Here is a 17244-nt window from a genome sequence, read left to right on the forward strand (position 1 = left end):
CTTTATGTATTGGTCAAGCTTCATGGGCCTTTCAAATCCTTAAGCCATACACATAGGCGTTGAACACAGAAGTACTTGAGAAAGAATGGACAATGACTTACCTGCGGTTTTCTGAGTTTCTATAGACTTTCCCTTGTACTTATCAAATAGGCTGAGTGAAGAGTACTTGCTTTTCCCATCCTTGGACTTGGTTATTTGCCCCAAACGATCGGACATTGCGATGTAATGTCATCGAGTATGAAAATGTTTCTATGCGCCTCTTCTTGTGCCTTCTTTTTCTGCAGAGAGAATACAATGTTATCTAACAAACTACAGCAGCTTAGAATTGGAAAGGAATATCCTATCTATTCTACAGCGTGAAGGAAAATTAATTACATTTCCCAAATGCAACGTTTAAAAGATCCCCAAACTCATTGCTAAACAAAAAACAAGGCCTACCAGCTAACTACACATTCCACAGCAAAGGCTAAATGCGGCTCTGGCAAGGGAAAAGACTGAGAACAGTCATTGATCAAAACAACATTGGGGGGCTAAATATTCACATAAAACATTTTGATCAAATGGTCAGTCAGGCACATCCAAATACACATGACCAGTTCTGTGTAGTTTTAAGTACATAATATCAAGGGTGGTCTGGAAAGCGTCACTCTTCACAATCACGCAGCAAGGCACACACAAATATTTAAAGGGGGTTTATAGCCATAACAACAGGGCAGTAGAGGATGCAGTCTACCACTTTGACGGTTCAAAGCAACAACGTTCAAAGACAGCAAAGATGAGGGCCACTAGGAGTATGGAAGACTGCCAGACAGTCTTCTCGTGGTGAGCAGTGGTAAAACTAAACAAATGCAGATGGTTCCACATAGAACAGGCATGGAAAATATGTACAAATAACACTCTTCTGAAATCATCCTTTCCTTCAAGACAACTGGTGTGAGAGAAGTGGAAAATGAAATAGGAGTGCCAGTGCCATAGTCCTGCTTAGAATAGGGGTGTTAAGGGAAAGAAGATAAGGATAGGAAACCAGTTGTAACCACAGACACAGCCAGGATCACAGTGGACTTCAGAGAGACTACTGCTCTAGAGAGCTGCTCCTGGGCTTTCAGGGTATAGAGTAAACAACTATTCATAGATGGCATGCCACGGCCAAGTGATGGAGGAGCAATTGTTATGAACGTTCTGAAACTGCCCTCCTTCGGCAGCGCCATAGTGGTGCCCTAAAGTGGTGATAAGCCCGGTCATTCTGGATGGATGCTAACTACAGTTTAGTCTAAATTGCACTATAAAATCTAAATGTTATTTGTCACATGCTCCAACTACAACAGGAGTAGGTAGACCTTACCGTGAATTGATTTCTTACAAGCCCTTAACCAACAAAGCAGTTCAAGAAAGAGCGAAGAAAATATATATTTTACAAATAAAAAAGTATCAAAATAATAACGAGGCTATATACAGGGGGTACACTTTAGTCGAGGTAATTTGTACATGCAGGTATGGGTAATGTATAGCTAGTGCGTAGCAGCATTGTAAAAACAAATGGAAGGGAGGGTGTCAATGTAAATAGTCCGGGTGGCCATTTGATTAATTGTTCAGCAGTCTTATGGCTTTGGGGTAAAAGCCGTTAAGGAGCCTTTTGGTCCTGGACTTGGTGCTCCGGTACTGCTTGCCGTGCGGGAGCAGAAAGAACAGTCTATTACTTGGGTGACATGGGTCTGACAATTTTATGGGCCTTCCTCTGACACTATAATGTCTGGAAATACGATGACATTGTTAAAAGTAGTCAAATATTTAGTAGGAAACAACTTTGCCCGCATTATCATGTCGTCAAACTTACAGATGGCAATGCTGTCAATAGCTAGCAAAGTTCACCAAAAATAGCAAGCAATGCTAATGTTAGCTAGCTAAAACCCAGTAGCCTCGAATCTTAGCTAGCTAGCTAACATTATACTGCATATTAAGTAAATCTGGTGACATCAAAATGATGACAAAGGGTTTTCCTACAAAAAAGTCCAAAACAAACTTTCAAAATAATATTGTGACAAAACATGTAATCCATGAATAGAATTGGGCAGCCACGCAATCTAGGCCTACTCCTTAACCGACTTTGAATTACTGGCGCTACTTTAACAAAACCCAACTGTGATGAGGCCTATTGCAATTTGTGATCTAGAAATAGTGTTCTCTGATGTGAAAGAACATGCATTTACAAAAATGGATACCGGTTAACCTGCTGATACTGATCTGACTGAAGAACCAGACATTGATGCCACCACTTAGAAATTTTAATAGAGTACGCCTACATTCAAGCCGCTTCAGGTTCCAGCCTTCAAATTGAAAGGTTGCCTGGGGTACCTCCACTGAGTATTGAGTTTATTATTAGTAACGATACTAGAATTGGTAGAATGGATGTGCCAATTCAAAGTGATAATCAGCCAATGGATGCATATTGCATCATCTCTCAGAAAGTTAATACAGTGCTCAGAGCACTACATTTCTGCTGATACTGTCCTTGCATTCAATGACATTGCGGAAATATACACTGCTCAAAAAAATAAAGGGAACACTTAAACAACACAATGTAACTCCAAGTCAATCACACTTCTGTGAAATCAAACTGTCCACTTAGGATTGATTGACAATAAATTTCACATGCGGTTGTGCAAATGGAATAGACAACAGGTGTAAATTATAGGCAGTTAGCAAGACACCCCCAATAAAGGAGTGGTTCTGCAGGTGGTGACCACAGACCACTTCTCAGTTCCTATGCTTCCTGGCTGATGTTTTCGTCCATTTTGAATGCTGGCGGTGCTTTCACTCTAGTGGTAGCATGAGACGGAGTCTACAACCCACACAAGTGGCTCAGGTAGTGCAGCTCATCCAGGATGGCACATCAATGCGAGCTGAGGCAAGAAGGTTTGCTGTGTCTGTCAGCGTAGTGTCCAGAGCATGGAGGCGATACCAGGAGACAGGCCAAGTACATCAGGAGACGCGGAAGAGGCCGTAGGAGGGCAACAACCCAACAGCAGGACCGCTACCTCCGCCTTTGTGCAAGAAGGAGCAGGTGGAGCACTGCCAGAGCCCCGCAAAATGACCTCCAGCAGGCCACAAATGTGCATGTGTCTGCTCAAACGGTCAGAAACAGACTCCATGAGGGTGTTGTGAGGGCCCGACGTCCACAGGTGGGGGTTGTGCCTACAGCCCAACACCGTGCAGGACGTTTGGCATTTGTCAGAGAACACCAAGATTGGCAAATTCGCCACTGGCGCCCTGTGCTCTTCACAGATGAAAGCAGGTTCACACTGAGCACGTGACAGAGTCTGGAGACGCCGTGGAGAACATTCTGCTGCCTGCAACATCCTCCAGCATGACCGGTTTGGCGGTGGGTCAGTCATGGTGTGGGGTGGCATTTCTTTGGGGGGCCGCACAGCCCTCCATGTGCTCGCCAGAGGTAGCCTGACTGCCATTAGGTACCGAGATGAGATCCTCAGACCCCTTGTGAGACCATATGCTGGTGCGGTTGGCCCTGGGTTCCTCCTAATGCAAGACAATGCTAGACCTCATGTGGCTGGAGTGTGTCAGCAGTTCCTGCAAGAGGAAGGCATTGATGCTATGGACTGGCCCGCCCGTTCCCCAGACCTGAATCCAATTGAGCACATCTGGGACATCATGTCTCGCTCCATCCACCAATGCCACGTTGCACCACAGACTGTCCAGGAGTTGGTGGATGCTTTAGTCCAGGTCTGGGAGGAGATCCCTCAGGAGACCATCCGCCACCTCATCAGGAGCATGCCCAGGCGTTGTAGGGAGGTCATACAGGCACGTGGAGGCCACACACACTAGTGAGCCTCATTTTGACTTGTTTTAAGGACATTACATCAAAGTTGGATCAGCCTGTAGTGTGGTTTTCCACTTTAATTTTTAGTGTGACTCCAAATCCAGACCTCCATGGGTTGATAAATTTGATTTCCATCGATAATTTTTGTGTGATTTTGTTGTCAGCACAATCAACTATGTAAAGAAAAAAGTATTTAATAAGAATATTTTATTCACTCAGATCTAGGATGTGTTATTTTAGTGTTCCCTCTATTTTTTTGAGCAGTACATATATGTCTGCTCTACCCTCTGCTTTTCTACATAAAACCTCGTGATGACCCCAATATCCCTTCCTAGTCCATTGATGCGGATTCAAAAATGAACATGACATCAACCAGACATATTTCAGTTTATCTCCTGAGACTGCATTTGAAATAGTAGCAATCTAGATAAAGCGTTCATGTGTTAAACTGAAAACTTGTTAACGTCATTCAATTGAATGACACGAATAGAGCATCTGACTATTGCTAGAAGACTTTGACATGCTAGACAGTTTGACAGACATCCATCAACCAAATTGAGTCAACCATGCCAGTGATCCTTTCAAATCGCAGCCAGTGTAAATTTCAAGAGTCACATCAATGTAGGATCGCTAGCCTACATCAGAGATACTGTATATAATGACGATGTTCTTGTCGCCGGCCTAACAACGGGAGTCATTGTCCTAAAGGCAGGTGGGTCTGCTTATTGGGTACAGATTGACGGGAGTGAACGCTATCTCTTCGCCTACATGCAGCCAGACACTTCAATAGCCACTAGCTGTTGTTTGTACCATGATGTTCTAGCTAGCTACAGGGTCTTCAGAAAGTATTCACACCCCTGGTCTTTTTCAACATTTTGTTGCGTTAGTCAATTTAAAATTGATTAAATTGAGATTGTGTCACTGGACTACACACAATACCCCATAATGTCAAAATGGAATTATGTTGTTAATAAGTTGCATAGTGTTAAACACCACTATTGCACACTATTGTTGAATGACTACATCATATCTGTACCCCATACATAGAAGGTCCCTCAGTCGAGCAGTGAATTTCAAAGAATTTTCAAAGATTGTGTAAAATAAAAAGTGCTTCATGTGAACCTAACTCACAGCTAAAAAATGTAAAGAAAGCAATCTAATGTTATTTGTTGCCTAGACTTTACTGCAAATGATACTCAAGTCGAGGGGAAAAAAACAATACACAAATATTGCAGTTAGCCATGACAGCCTTTATAATAGAATGCTTGTGACCACACACATAATTATTGCACTTGGGAAAAAAAAACTCTTAAAGTAGAACTAGAATGAAACAAACTGGCATTCTATTTTTGCTCTATTATAGTGGCCACTATAGACGTCGATCAAGTGCGCAAGGCTACATGTGTAGGGACGTGCTGCTGTAAATGGCAAGCTGACTTTCCAGAGCGCACGCTGATGCTGTAACTAGTAAATTGGTTGCCTCTTCTTTCTTCAGTTGCGTGCTGCGATGCATTCTGTTGTTATGTGAACTATTGGCTGCGCCCCCTCTCCTAAACTTGTCTCATCGGATCTACACAAATCACGTAGGTCACCTATTTTGGATTCAAAACGGTGAATTTCGGGAAAAGGTGACTAGTTTGCTTCCCTGATTTAAACAGCTTAAATAGGAGTTCCAGTGGTGTATGTGATCTGTGCATGTGGCAGCACCCTCATATGCACAAAGTGAGTTTCGGAAAAACAATGCATCTTAGCAATAGTTCACATAAAAATGTCATATGTCTGAACTAAGCATAATCAAATAGCATAACCAAAAATGTCAAAATCAAATGACATTTTATTGGCCACATATACATATTTAGCAGATTGCAGGTGTAGCGAAATTATTGTGTTCCTAGCTACAACAGTGCAGTAGTATTTAACACTTCACAAAAATGTGGTGTTCTTTGGATGCAACTCAGCATTCTTTGTCCTCCAAACACAACGAGTTGAGTTTTTACCAAAAAGTTATATTTTGGTTTCATCTGACATGAAATTCTCCCAATCTTCTTCTGGATCATCCAAATGCTCTCTAGCAAACTTCAGACGGGCCTGGACATGTACTGGCTTAAGCAGGGGGACACGTCTGGCACTGCAGGATTTGAGTCCCTGGCGGCGTAGTGTGTTACTGATGGTAGGCTTTGTTACTTTGGTCCCAGCTCTCTGCAGGTCATTCACTAGGTCCCCCCGTGTGGTTCTGGGATCTCCCAGATCGAGGGAGATTATCAGTGGTCTTGTATGTCTTCCATTTCCTAATAATTGCTCCCACAGTTGATTTCTTCAAACCAAGCTGCTTACCTATTGCAGATTCAGTCTTCCCAGCCTGGTGTAGGTCTACAATTTTGTTTCTGGTGTCCTTTGACAGCTCTTTGGTCTTGGCCATAGTGGAGTTTGGAGTGTGACTGTTTGAGGTTGTGGACAGGTGTCTTTCATACTGATGACAAGTTCAAACAGTTCAAACGAGCGGAGGAGAGGAGCCTCTTAAAGAAGAAGTTACAGGTCTGTGAGAGCCAGAAATCTTGCTTGTTTGTAGGTGACCAAATACTTATTTTCCACCATAATTTGCAAATAAATTCATTAAAAATCCTACAATGTGATTTTCTGGATTTTTTTTCTAATTTTGTCTGTCATAGTTGAAGTGTACCCATGATGAAAATTACAGGCCTCTCTCGTCTTTTTATGTGGGAAAACTTGCACAATTGGTGGCTGACTAAATACTTTTTTGCCCCACTGTATAGGGCAGGAGCCTATAAGGTGCAGGGTTGCATAACTAGGTGGAAGCCAGCTAGTGATGGCTATTTAACAGTCTGATGGCCTTGAGATAAACAGCTTCTATCAGTCCCTCAATCCTAGCTTTGATGCACCTGTACTTATCTCGCCTTCTGGGTGATAGCGGGGTGAACAGGCCGTGACTTGGGTGGTTGATGTATTTGATGCTTTTTGACCTTCCTGTAACATCGGGTGCTGTAGGTGTCTTGGAGGGCAGACCGCACCACCCTCTGTAGAGCCCTGCGGTTGCGGGCAGTGCAGTTGTCGTACCAGGCGGTGATACAGCCTGACAGGATGCTCTCAATTGTGCATCTGTAAAAGTTTGTGAGGGTATTAGATGCCAAGCCAAATTTCTTCAGCCTCCTGGGGTTGAAGAGGCACTCTTGTGCCTTCTTCACCACACTGTCTGTGTGGGTGGACCATTCAGATCATCGGTGATGTGTACGCCGAGGAACTTGAAGCTTTCCACCTTCTCCACCTCAGTCCCGTCGAAGTGGATAGGGGTGTGCTCCCATCGCATTTAACTACGTCAAGGTGACTGGGAATATGGGCGAATACAAACAGTGTAGTCATCCCCTCCGTAAGTCAGGCAAAATGTCAGTACAGAGACAAAGTGGAGTCACAATTCAATGGCTCAGACAAGACCCCTGTGGCAGGGTCTACAGACAATCATGGATTACAAAGGGAAAACAACCCACGTCGCGGACACCAACGTCTTACTCCCGGACAAGCTAAACACCTTTGCCCCCATTGAGGATAACATAGTGCCACCGACGTGGCCCGCTCCCAAGGACTGCAAGCCCTTGTTCCCCGTGGTTGACGCGAGTAAGACTTTTAAGCGTGTTAACCCTTGCAAGGCTGCAGGCCAAGATGGCGTCACTAGCCACAGCCTGAGCATGTGCAGACCAGTTGGATGGAGTGTTTATGGACATATTCAATCTCTCCCTATCCCAGTCTGCTGTCCCTACTTGCTTCAAGATGTCCACCATTATTCCTGTACCCAAGAAAGCAAAGGTAACTCAACTAAATGACTATCGCCCTGCTGCACTCACTTCTGTCATTGTCATCATGAAGTGCTTTGAGAGGCAAGTTAAGGATCATATCACCTCTACCTTACAGGAGACCCACTTCAATTTGCTTACCGCCCCAATAGATCCACAGACGATGCAATCGCCATCACACTACACACTGTCCTATCCCATCTGGACAAGAGGAATACCTACGTAAGAATGCTGCTCATTGACTACAGCTCAGCCTTCAACACCATAGTACCATCCAAGCTCATCATTAAGCTTGGGGCCCTGGGTCTGAACCTTACCCTGTGCAATTGGTTCCTGGAATTCCTGACAGGCCACCCCCAGGTGGTGAAGGTAGGAAACAACACCTCCACTTTGCTGATCCTCAACACAGGGGCCCAACAAGGGTGCGTGCTCAGCCCCCTCCTGTACTCCCTGCTCACTCATGCCTCCAACGCAATAAAAAAATTTTTTTATTAAAATTTATTTTATTTCACCTTTGTTTAACCAGGTAGGCTAGTTGAGAACAAGTTCTCATTTACAACTGCGACCTGGCCAAGATAAAGCATAGCAGTGTGAACAGACAACACAGAGTTACACATGGAGTAAACAATTAACAAGTCAATAACACAGTAGGAAAAAAAAAAGAGAGTCTATATACATTGTGTGCAAAAGGCATGAGGAGGTAGGCGAACGATTACAATTATGCAGATTAACACTGGAGTGATAAATGATCAGATGGTCATGTACAGGTAGAGATATTGGTGTGCGAAAGAGCAGAAAAGTAAATAAATAAAAACAGTATGGGGATGAGGTAGGTAAAAATGGGTGGGCTATTTACCGATAGACTATGTACAGCTGCAGCGATCGGTTAGCTGCTCAGATAGCAGATGTTTGAAGTTGGTGAGGGAGATAAAAGTCTCCAACTTCAGCAATTTTTGCAATTCGTTCCAGTCACAGGCAGCAGAGAACTGGAACGAAAGGCGGCCAAATGAGGTGTTGGCTTTAGGGATGATCAGTGAGATACACCTGCTGGAGCGCGTGCTACGGGTGGGTGTTGCCATCGTGACCAGTGAACTGAGATAAGGCGGAGCTTTAACTAGCATGGACTTGTAGATGACCTGGAGCCAGTGGGTCTGGCGACGAATATGTAGCGAGGGCCAGCCGACTAGAGCATACAAGTCACAGTGGTGGGTGGTATAAGGTGCTTTAGTGACAAAACGGATGGCACTGTAATAAACTGCATCCAGTTTGCTGAGTAGAGTGTTGGAAGCAATTTTGTAGATGACATCGCCGAAGTCGAGGATCGGTAGGATAGTCAGTTTTACTAGGGTAAGTTTGGCGGCGTGAGTGAAGGAGGCTTTGTTGCGGAATAGAAAGCAGACTCTTGATTTGATTTTCGATTGGAGATGTTTGATATGAGTCTGGAAGAAGAGTTTACAGTCTAGCCAGACACCTAGGTACTTATAGATGTCCACATATTCAAGGTCGGAACCATCCAGGGTGGTGATGCTGGTCAGGCGTGCGGGTGCAGGCAGCGAACGGTTGAAAAGCATGCATTTGGTTTTACTAGCGTTTAAGAGCAGTTGGAGGCCACGGAAGGAGTGCTGTAATGGCATTGAAGCTCGTTTGGAGGTTAGATAGCACAGTGTCCAAGGACGGGCCGGAAGTATATAGAATGGTGTCGTCTGCGTAGAGGTGGATCAGGGAATCGCCCGCAGCAAGAGCAACATCATTGATATATACAGAGAAAAGGGTCGGCCCGAGGATTGAACCCTGTGGCACCCCCATAGAGACTGGCAGAGGACCGGACAGCATGCCCTCCGATTTGACACACTGAACTCTGTCTGCAAAGTAATTGGTGAACCAGGCAAGGCAGTCATCCGAAAAACCGAGGCTACTGAGTCTGCCGATAAGAATATGGTGATTGACAGAGTCGAAAGCCTTGGCAAGGTCGATGAAGACGGCTGCACAGTACTGTCTTTTATCGATGGCGGTTATGATATCGTTTAGTACCTTGAGCGTGGCTGAGGTGCACCCGTGACCGGCTCAGAAACCAGATTGCACAGCGGAGAAGGTACGGTGGGATTCGAGATGGTCAGTGACCTGTTTGTTGACTTGGCTTTCGAAGACCTTAGATAGGCAGGGCAGGATGGATATAGGTCTGTAACAGTTTGGGTCCAGGGTGTCTCCCCCTTTGAAGAGGGGGATGACTGCGGCAGCTTTCCAATCCTTGGGGATCTCAGACAATATGAAAGAGGTTGAACAGGCTGGTAATAGGGGTTGCGACAATGGCGGCGGATAGTTTCAGAAATAGAGGGTCCAGATTGTCAAGCCCAGCTGATTTGTACAGGTCCAGGTTTTGCAGCTCTTTCAGAACATCAGCTATCTGGATTTGGGTAAAGGAGAACCTGGAGAGGTTTGGGCGAGTAGCTGCGGGGGGGGCAGAGCTGTTGGCCGAGGTTGGAGTAGCCAGGCGGAAGGCATGGCCAGCCGTTGAGAAATGCTTGTTGAAGTTTTCGATAATCATGGATTTATCAGTGGTGACCGTGTTACCTAGCCTCAGTGCAGTGGGCAGCTGGGAGGAGGTGCTCTTGTTCTCCATGGACTTCACAGTGTCCCAGAACTTTTTGGAGTTGGAGCTACAGGATGCAACTTCTGCCTGAAGAAGCTGGCCTTAGCTTTCCTGACTGACTGTGTGTATTGGTTCCTGACTTCCCTGAAGAGTTGCATATCGCGGGGACTATTCAATGCTATTGCAGTCCGCCACAGGATATTTTTGTGCTGGTCGAGGGCAGTCAGGTCTGGAGTGAACCAAGGGCTATATCTGTTCTTAGTTCTGCATTTTTTGAACGGAGCATGCTTATCTAAAATGGTGAGGAAGTTACTTTTAAAGAATGACCAGGCATCCTCAACTGACGGGATGAGGTCAATGTCCTTCCAGGATACCTGGGCCAGGTCGATTAGAAAGGCCTGCTCACAGAAGTGTTTTAGGGAGCGTTTGACAGTGATGAGGGGTGGTCGTTTGACTGCGGCTCCGTAGCGGATACAGGCAATGAGGCAGTGATCGCTGAGATCCTGGTTGAAGACAGCGGAGGTGTATTTGGAGGGCCAGTTGGTCAGGATGACGTCTATGAGGGTGCCCTTGTTTACAGATTTAGGGTTGTACCTGGTGGGTTCCTTGATGATTTGTGTGAGATTGAGGGCATCTAGCTTAGATTGTAGGACTGCCGGGGTGTTAAGCATATCCCAGTTTAGGTCAACTAACAGAACAAATCAATTCACAAATGGTGTCCAGGGCACAGCTGGGAGCTGAGGGGGGTCGGTAGCAGGCGGCAACAGTGAGAGACATATTTCTGGAGAGAGTAATTTTCAAAATTAGTAGTTCGAACTGTTTGGGTATGGACCTGGAAAGTATGACATTACTTTGCAGGCTAACTCCTCCCCCTTTGGCAGTTCTATCTTGACGGAAAATGTTATAGTTGGGTATGGAAATCTCCAAATTTTTGGTGGCCTTCCTGAGCCAGGATTCAGACACGGCAAGGACATCAGGGTTAGCAGAGTGTGCTAAAGCAGTGAGTAAAACAAACTTAGGGAGGAGGCTTCTGATGTTGACATGCATGAAACCAAGGCTTTTTCGATCACAGAAGTCAACAAATGAGGGTGCCTGGGGACATGCAGGGCCTGGGTTTACCTCCACATCACCCGCGGAACAGAGGAGGAGTAGTATGAGGGTGCGGCTAAAGGCTATCAAAACTGGTCGCCTAGAGCGTTGGGGACAGAGAATAAAAGGAGCAGATTTCTGGGCATGGTAGAATATATTCAGGGCATAATGGGCAGACAGGGGTATGGTGGGGTGCGGGTGCAGCGGAGGTAAGCCCAGGCACTGGGTGATGATGAGAGAGGTTGTATCTCTGGACATGCTGGTTGTAATGGGTGAGGTCACCGCATGTGTGGGAGGTGGGACAAAGGAGGTATCAGGGGTATGAAGAGTGGAACTAGGGGCTCCATTGTAAACTAAAACAATTACAACTAACCTGAACAACAGTATACAAGGCATATTGACATTTGAGAGACATATACAGCGAGGCATACAGTAATCACAGGTGTTGAATTGGGAGAGCTAGCTAAAACCGTATGTGAGACAACAACAGCTAATCAGCTAGCACAACAACAGCAGGTAAAATGGCATTGACTAGGCAGGGAGGGTCGGATTAACTACACACAGAGCCTGAGTGCGGCTGGGGCCGACAGATAAAACATAAACAAGCAGAATGGAGTACCGTGATTAATGGACAGTCGAGCATGCATCAGCTATGTAGCCATGTGATCAGTGTCCAGGGGGCAGCGGTGGATGGGGCAGGGAAGCTGGACTGGCGAGTACAATGACTAAATAGCTTGCAGCTAGTTAGCTGGTTAGCTTTGAGTTTACAGACGACAACAGTGGTAGACCTGATTACCAACTATGACAAGACAGCCTACAGGGAGGAGGTGAGGACCCTGGTAGAGTGGTGCCAAGAAAATAACCTCTCCCTCAACAAAACGAAGGAGCTGATCGTGGACTTCAGGAAACAGCAGAGGGAGCACGCCCCTATCCAAATCGACGGGACCACAGTGGAGAAGGCGGAAAGCTTCAAGTTGCTCTGTGTTCACGTCACTGAAGATCTGAAATGGTCCATCCACACAGATAGTGTGGTGAAGAAGGCGCTCTTCAACCTCAGGAGGCTGAAGAAATTCAGCCTGGCCCCTAATACCTTCACAAACTTTTTACAGATGCACATGAGTGCATCCTGTCAGGCTGTATCACCGCCTGGTACAGCAATTGCACCACCCATAACCGCAGGGCTCTCCAGAGGGTGGTGCTGTCTGCTCAACGCATGACTGGGGGCACAGCACCTGCCCTCCATGACACCTACAGCACCCAATGTCACAAGAAGGCCAAAAAGATCATCAAGGACATCAAAAGATCCTAGCCACGGCCTGTTCACCCCACTATCATCCAGTACAGGTGCATCAAAGCAGGGACTGAGAGACTGAAAAACCTCTATCACAATGCCATCAGACTGTTAAATGGCCATCACTAGCCAGCTTCTACCCAGTTCCTCAACCCTGCACCTTAGAGGCTGCTGCCCTATGTACATAGCATCACTGGCCACTTTAATAATGGAACACTAGTCACTTTAATAATGTTTACATAGTTCTTTACTCATCTCATATGTATATACTATATTCTATACTACTGTATTTTAGTCAATGCCACTCCTACATTGCTCAGCTAATATTTATATATTTTTAAATTTCATTATTTTACTTTTAGATTTGTGTATATTGTTGTGAATTGTTAGATACTACTGCACTGTTGGAGCTAGGAACAAAGGCATTTCGCTACACCCGCAATAATATCTGATAAATGTGTGTATGTGACCAATACAATTAGATTTGATGTGCATCAGGCCATGCAAAACGTGCTAAAGCCTTCAAAACAACTGGGAACATGGAAAAATACGAGGCCAAGTCATGACGTCAGTGATCTTCAGGTCGGATAGTCAGAGCTCTAGAACGACGCCAGAGTTCCCAGTTGGATGACCATTCAAAACAATTTTCCCAGTCGGAGCTCGTTTTCACCCACGAGTTCCCAGTTGTTTTGAACGCTGCATCACTCCTGTACTCTTCCCTTGACGTCACTTTTCCAACATGACTTCGGTCAAATTCATATAAAATATACATTTCCCCTAAAATACAAATGCAAAGTGATATGTCGTATTGGGACTTTTAGTTGGATGGATGAAACAAATCAGAATGTTTAACAGCAACCTAATTATGTAATCTTTCATTTAAAGTTCATTTAAAGTTCCAGTGTGTTGTCGCCGTTATTTCTTGACGCGCATCGGTTCTAGCGGGTTAATATTTATGGTAAAAAAGACATTCAGATTAGCTAGTTCGATTATTCCGGGTTAACACTCAATTATTTTAAAGACGAATCCAAATAATCATCAGCAAACAGACGGTTCAAAGGCAACAAACCCCCAAATAAAACGTAACGCAGCTTTCTAGCTAACACCAAGGCATAATTAAAATGGCAGTTTGCAGTGATGTTAGCCAGCTATTTTAAACGGATGCTAGCTAGTTAACGTTAGCTAATATAATTGCAAAACATGGTTGATGCTGGCTACACAATACATATTGGCTTATGTCTATCAATTACAATATTAGTAACAGAGGGAATTAGGCCACGGATGAATCCATGTTGATAGTCAAATCATAAAACGTAGTGGCAGGCAGGGGCGAGCCAACTAGTTAGCCATCCGAACTGAATTGCTAACAAGCTACACGCTTGGTCTGCACAGCATCACAGTATGTAAACATTGCGTTGTTTATGTCTGCGAGTTCGTGAAAAAAAGAGGTGACACACTGCCATTAATCCTTAATCATAACAATAATTTATTAGGTATTGATATAACTCAGTTTAAAATAACATTGACACTAAAGTTATTTAGCTAGATGTCAAATTAGCTAGCCTAACAACTAACGTTACGAAGATTGTGAGACGGCAAATCAGCTGAAGTTCCTGTCTTGTATTCCAAAAACAAATCCCCAGAAAACGCACAAATTTGGCATTTGAGACTAGAACACGTAGCTATAATGAAACCCTTGCCTTTTAGCTGAGAACAAAGTATATAAGCAATTTTCCAGATTTCAGGACCACGGAAGGCAGCGATAAATACATAGGACAAGATTATTAAAAATGGCTGCTGCCCAGAACAAAGCAACAATAAAACTGGGCAGTCGGAGAAGTCAATGCAAAAACATACACATAACCCCAAAACACATTAATAACTCACCGATTTTACTTGTTAGTATTTCCTGTGATCAATAATGGCGATTTAACTCCTAAATATTACGTTTCTTCAAAGGATGGCTGATGATTGTGCTGCCGACTCTTAATCTATTTGACCGTTTACTTGAGTTGTTGGTGGGCAACCTACCCGGCCTGAAAAAGAAAGTCCTTGCTCTCGTCGACTGGTGTGGCTGTATACGGATATGACGAACAAAATGGAGCAGTGACCCCTGGTGTCCTTTTTAGAACATTACATTTCAGTTACAGAGATTTATGAACTTGAATTTGCTTATATTCAATGTACACTGATATCACATTTGTGATATGTTTCCCCTTGAGTTCTTCTCCATGTCTTATTTATTTTGTATGATTTAGTGATGAATAGGATGAGAGCTTCTTGCATCAAAACATGTCATGTTTCTTGTGGAAAACATATATTATTTTATGTCATTGCAAAAAAAAACTGTGCACTAGTTAATGCCTTGGGAAAAAACAAGTAATTCTCATGAAAAGCAATGAGTCAGTACCAATGCTGTGCTTGACATCGGCCTCTTCGAAATTGCAGTGATCTTATGGTTGCTATGGCTCCAATACCAAGTTCAGTGGTTGAGGAGACGAACTGCAGCCAGCAGCACTTTATTGCATGCTTTTTAATCACTGTCTTGGTCAGTAATGGCAAACTCGATGCCAACAGTCCACCTCCAGTGAGCAGAAAACATGTATTTACAATGGCGTCAGTGAGTGATGGGAGGGTAGGAAGAGCAAGGTAGACAATGATCTGGGTAATCACATTAACCTAATGGGAATCTCCACTACATCCCAAAGGCAGCTGGGATGGATGGATGCTGCTGTCTGGGTTCACTTTCTATTTGTGTGTGTATGTGTGTGTGCGTGCGTGTGTGAGTTTGGTTTGTTAGTGTGTGTGACTGTAGCTTATGTGTCTTGTGATGTTGTAGTTGCTGATGTTCTTTCAGATTATGATTTAGAGCAGAATCACGTCATTGTCTACTAATCCCATCTGACCTCTACTGAAACCTTGTGATTATGAGTATGGGACTAATGAAAGGTTAATTCAATTTATGTCACTCAAACCAGTGTATGTGTGTTTGTGTGTGTATCTGTGTTTGCCCACATATGTACGCTTGTTTATTCCATGTGTAACTCTGTGTTGTTGTTTGTGTCGCACTGCTTTGCTTTATCTTGGCCAGGTCACAGTATGTCTGTGTCATGGTGCTATGAGGACGGTGCCTGGTGTTTAGAATCCACGGACCCATCTAGTTAAGTAGACAGAAGCCTTTGCCAAACTACTATCAATGTGTGGCACGTACCGCAACAATAGTCTCACATAGCCTTTATTGAGACAGCATACAGACACTAACTATTGATTAATACTTTTAGTGAGACACATAGGTGCACAGTACCTACATATTCAATTTAAAAGACCAACACAGTGATATTTCAGAGCAATAACAGAGTCATTTGCGAGTATTGTACCCTCACAAAATATGGATTGAGAATCAGCCATAGTAGAGTAAGAGCTTAAAATGCCCTCTGGAGGGCGCACTTGTCAAGCTATTTGAATGACTAGACTGGTGCATTGGAATGACAAACCTTGTTCAAATCAAAGCAAATTTCATTAGTCACATACACATATTTAGCAGATGTTATTGCGGTTGTAGCGAAATGCTTGTGTTCCTAGCTCCAACAGTGCAGTAATATCTAACAATTCACAACAGTGCACACACATCTAAAGTAAAATAATGGAGTTAAGAAGTATTAGGACGAGCAATGTCGGAGTGGCATTGACTAAAATACAGTAGAATAGAATACAGTATATACATATGAAATGAGTAAAGCGGGATGTAAACATTATTTAAGTGACCAGTGATTCCATGTCTATGTATATAGGGCAGTTTTAACATTCATAGGCTTTGGCATTTGCACACAATGCACTCATCAATGGTTTGTCAGTAATGTGTGAAGAAGGTGTTAATTACTTTCCCTGCTCTGAGGGGTAAAATTGATGGATTGGTCTCTAAGGGAGTGATAAGAGTTGCAGATAGAAAACTATTGTAGCTTAGGGAGGGGATACTATTGAAATAAAGAAATGCACATAATATAAAAACCTATTGCATCATTAAAATCACATGAAAATAACCATAACTGTCTAATTTTAAACAATGACACTTCACTTATTGTTGTCCCTGTACAAATGAATACTGGACTAAATATTATGATTTGTGCAATGCACAGTATCTGTTCTACATCCTGCTTGAATATGTCAGAAATGCGCTGAAAAAAATTGCATCATGGCAGAGGAAAACAGCTACGGTCTCTCTCAGAGTTGCTCCAGGCAAGATTGGCTATTGCCTGGCTGCATAAACATGTATGAGGATGAGTCAGAGGGAGGTTCAAGTCCTTTCACATTTAGATGCAGTTAGTATGCCTACAGATATCAAGCTATAGGCGAGATCAATAAAGAAAGATTCCTTGAATTGTTTTTTTCAACAATGTGATGTAACTACACATTTCTACCTGTAATCATGTTTCGACTTGTGGAATTTCTGTCCATAAACAGCCTTTTATGAATTAAATTAACAATGAAATGAAATCAATGAATCGCTCATTTTTAACCATTAAAATACTGACACAATGATTGGGTTAATCAATACTGTCATTATTACTCTAGGTTTTTATCCAAAAACAAACTGACAGTAACACTGCTTTATGCTTGTGTGTGTGTGTGTGTG

At 43.7% G+C, this 17244-nt stretch overlaps 1 protein-coding gene across 1 annotated transcript in view; it reads right to left on the reverse strand.

Moving 5' to 3' along the window:
* The window catches only part of prrc2b (proline-rich coiled-coil 2B), a 37069-nt gene extending 22401 nt beyond the window's left edge, over positions 1 to 14668 (reverse strand). Inside the window, exons 1-2 of the mRNA XM_042302817.1 lie at positions 14499 to 14668; positions 102 to 278 (exon numbers count right to left, since the gene is read on the reverse strand). Of these exons, the coding sequence (XP_042158751.1) occupies positions 102 to 216 (115 nt within the window). The 5' untranslated portion in view covers positions 217 to 278; positions 14499 to 14668. The remainder of the gene's footprint in view (positions 1 to 101; positions 279 to 14498) is intronic.
* Between the last annotated feature and the right edge of the window lie 2576 nt (positions 14669 to 17244).

This window comes from Oncorhynchus tshawytscha, linkage group LG20, assembly GCF_018296145.1.
Source record: "Oncorhynchus tshawytscha isolate Ot180627B linkage group LG20, Otsh_v2.0, whole genome shotgun sequence".
NCBI lineage: Eukaryota > Metazoa > Chordata > Actinopteri > Salmoniformes > Salmonidae > Oncorhynchus > Oncorhynchus tshawytscha.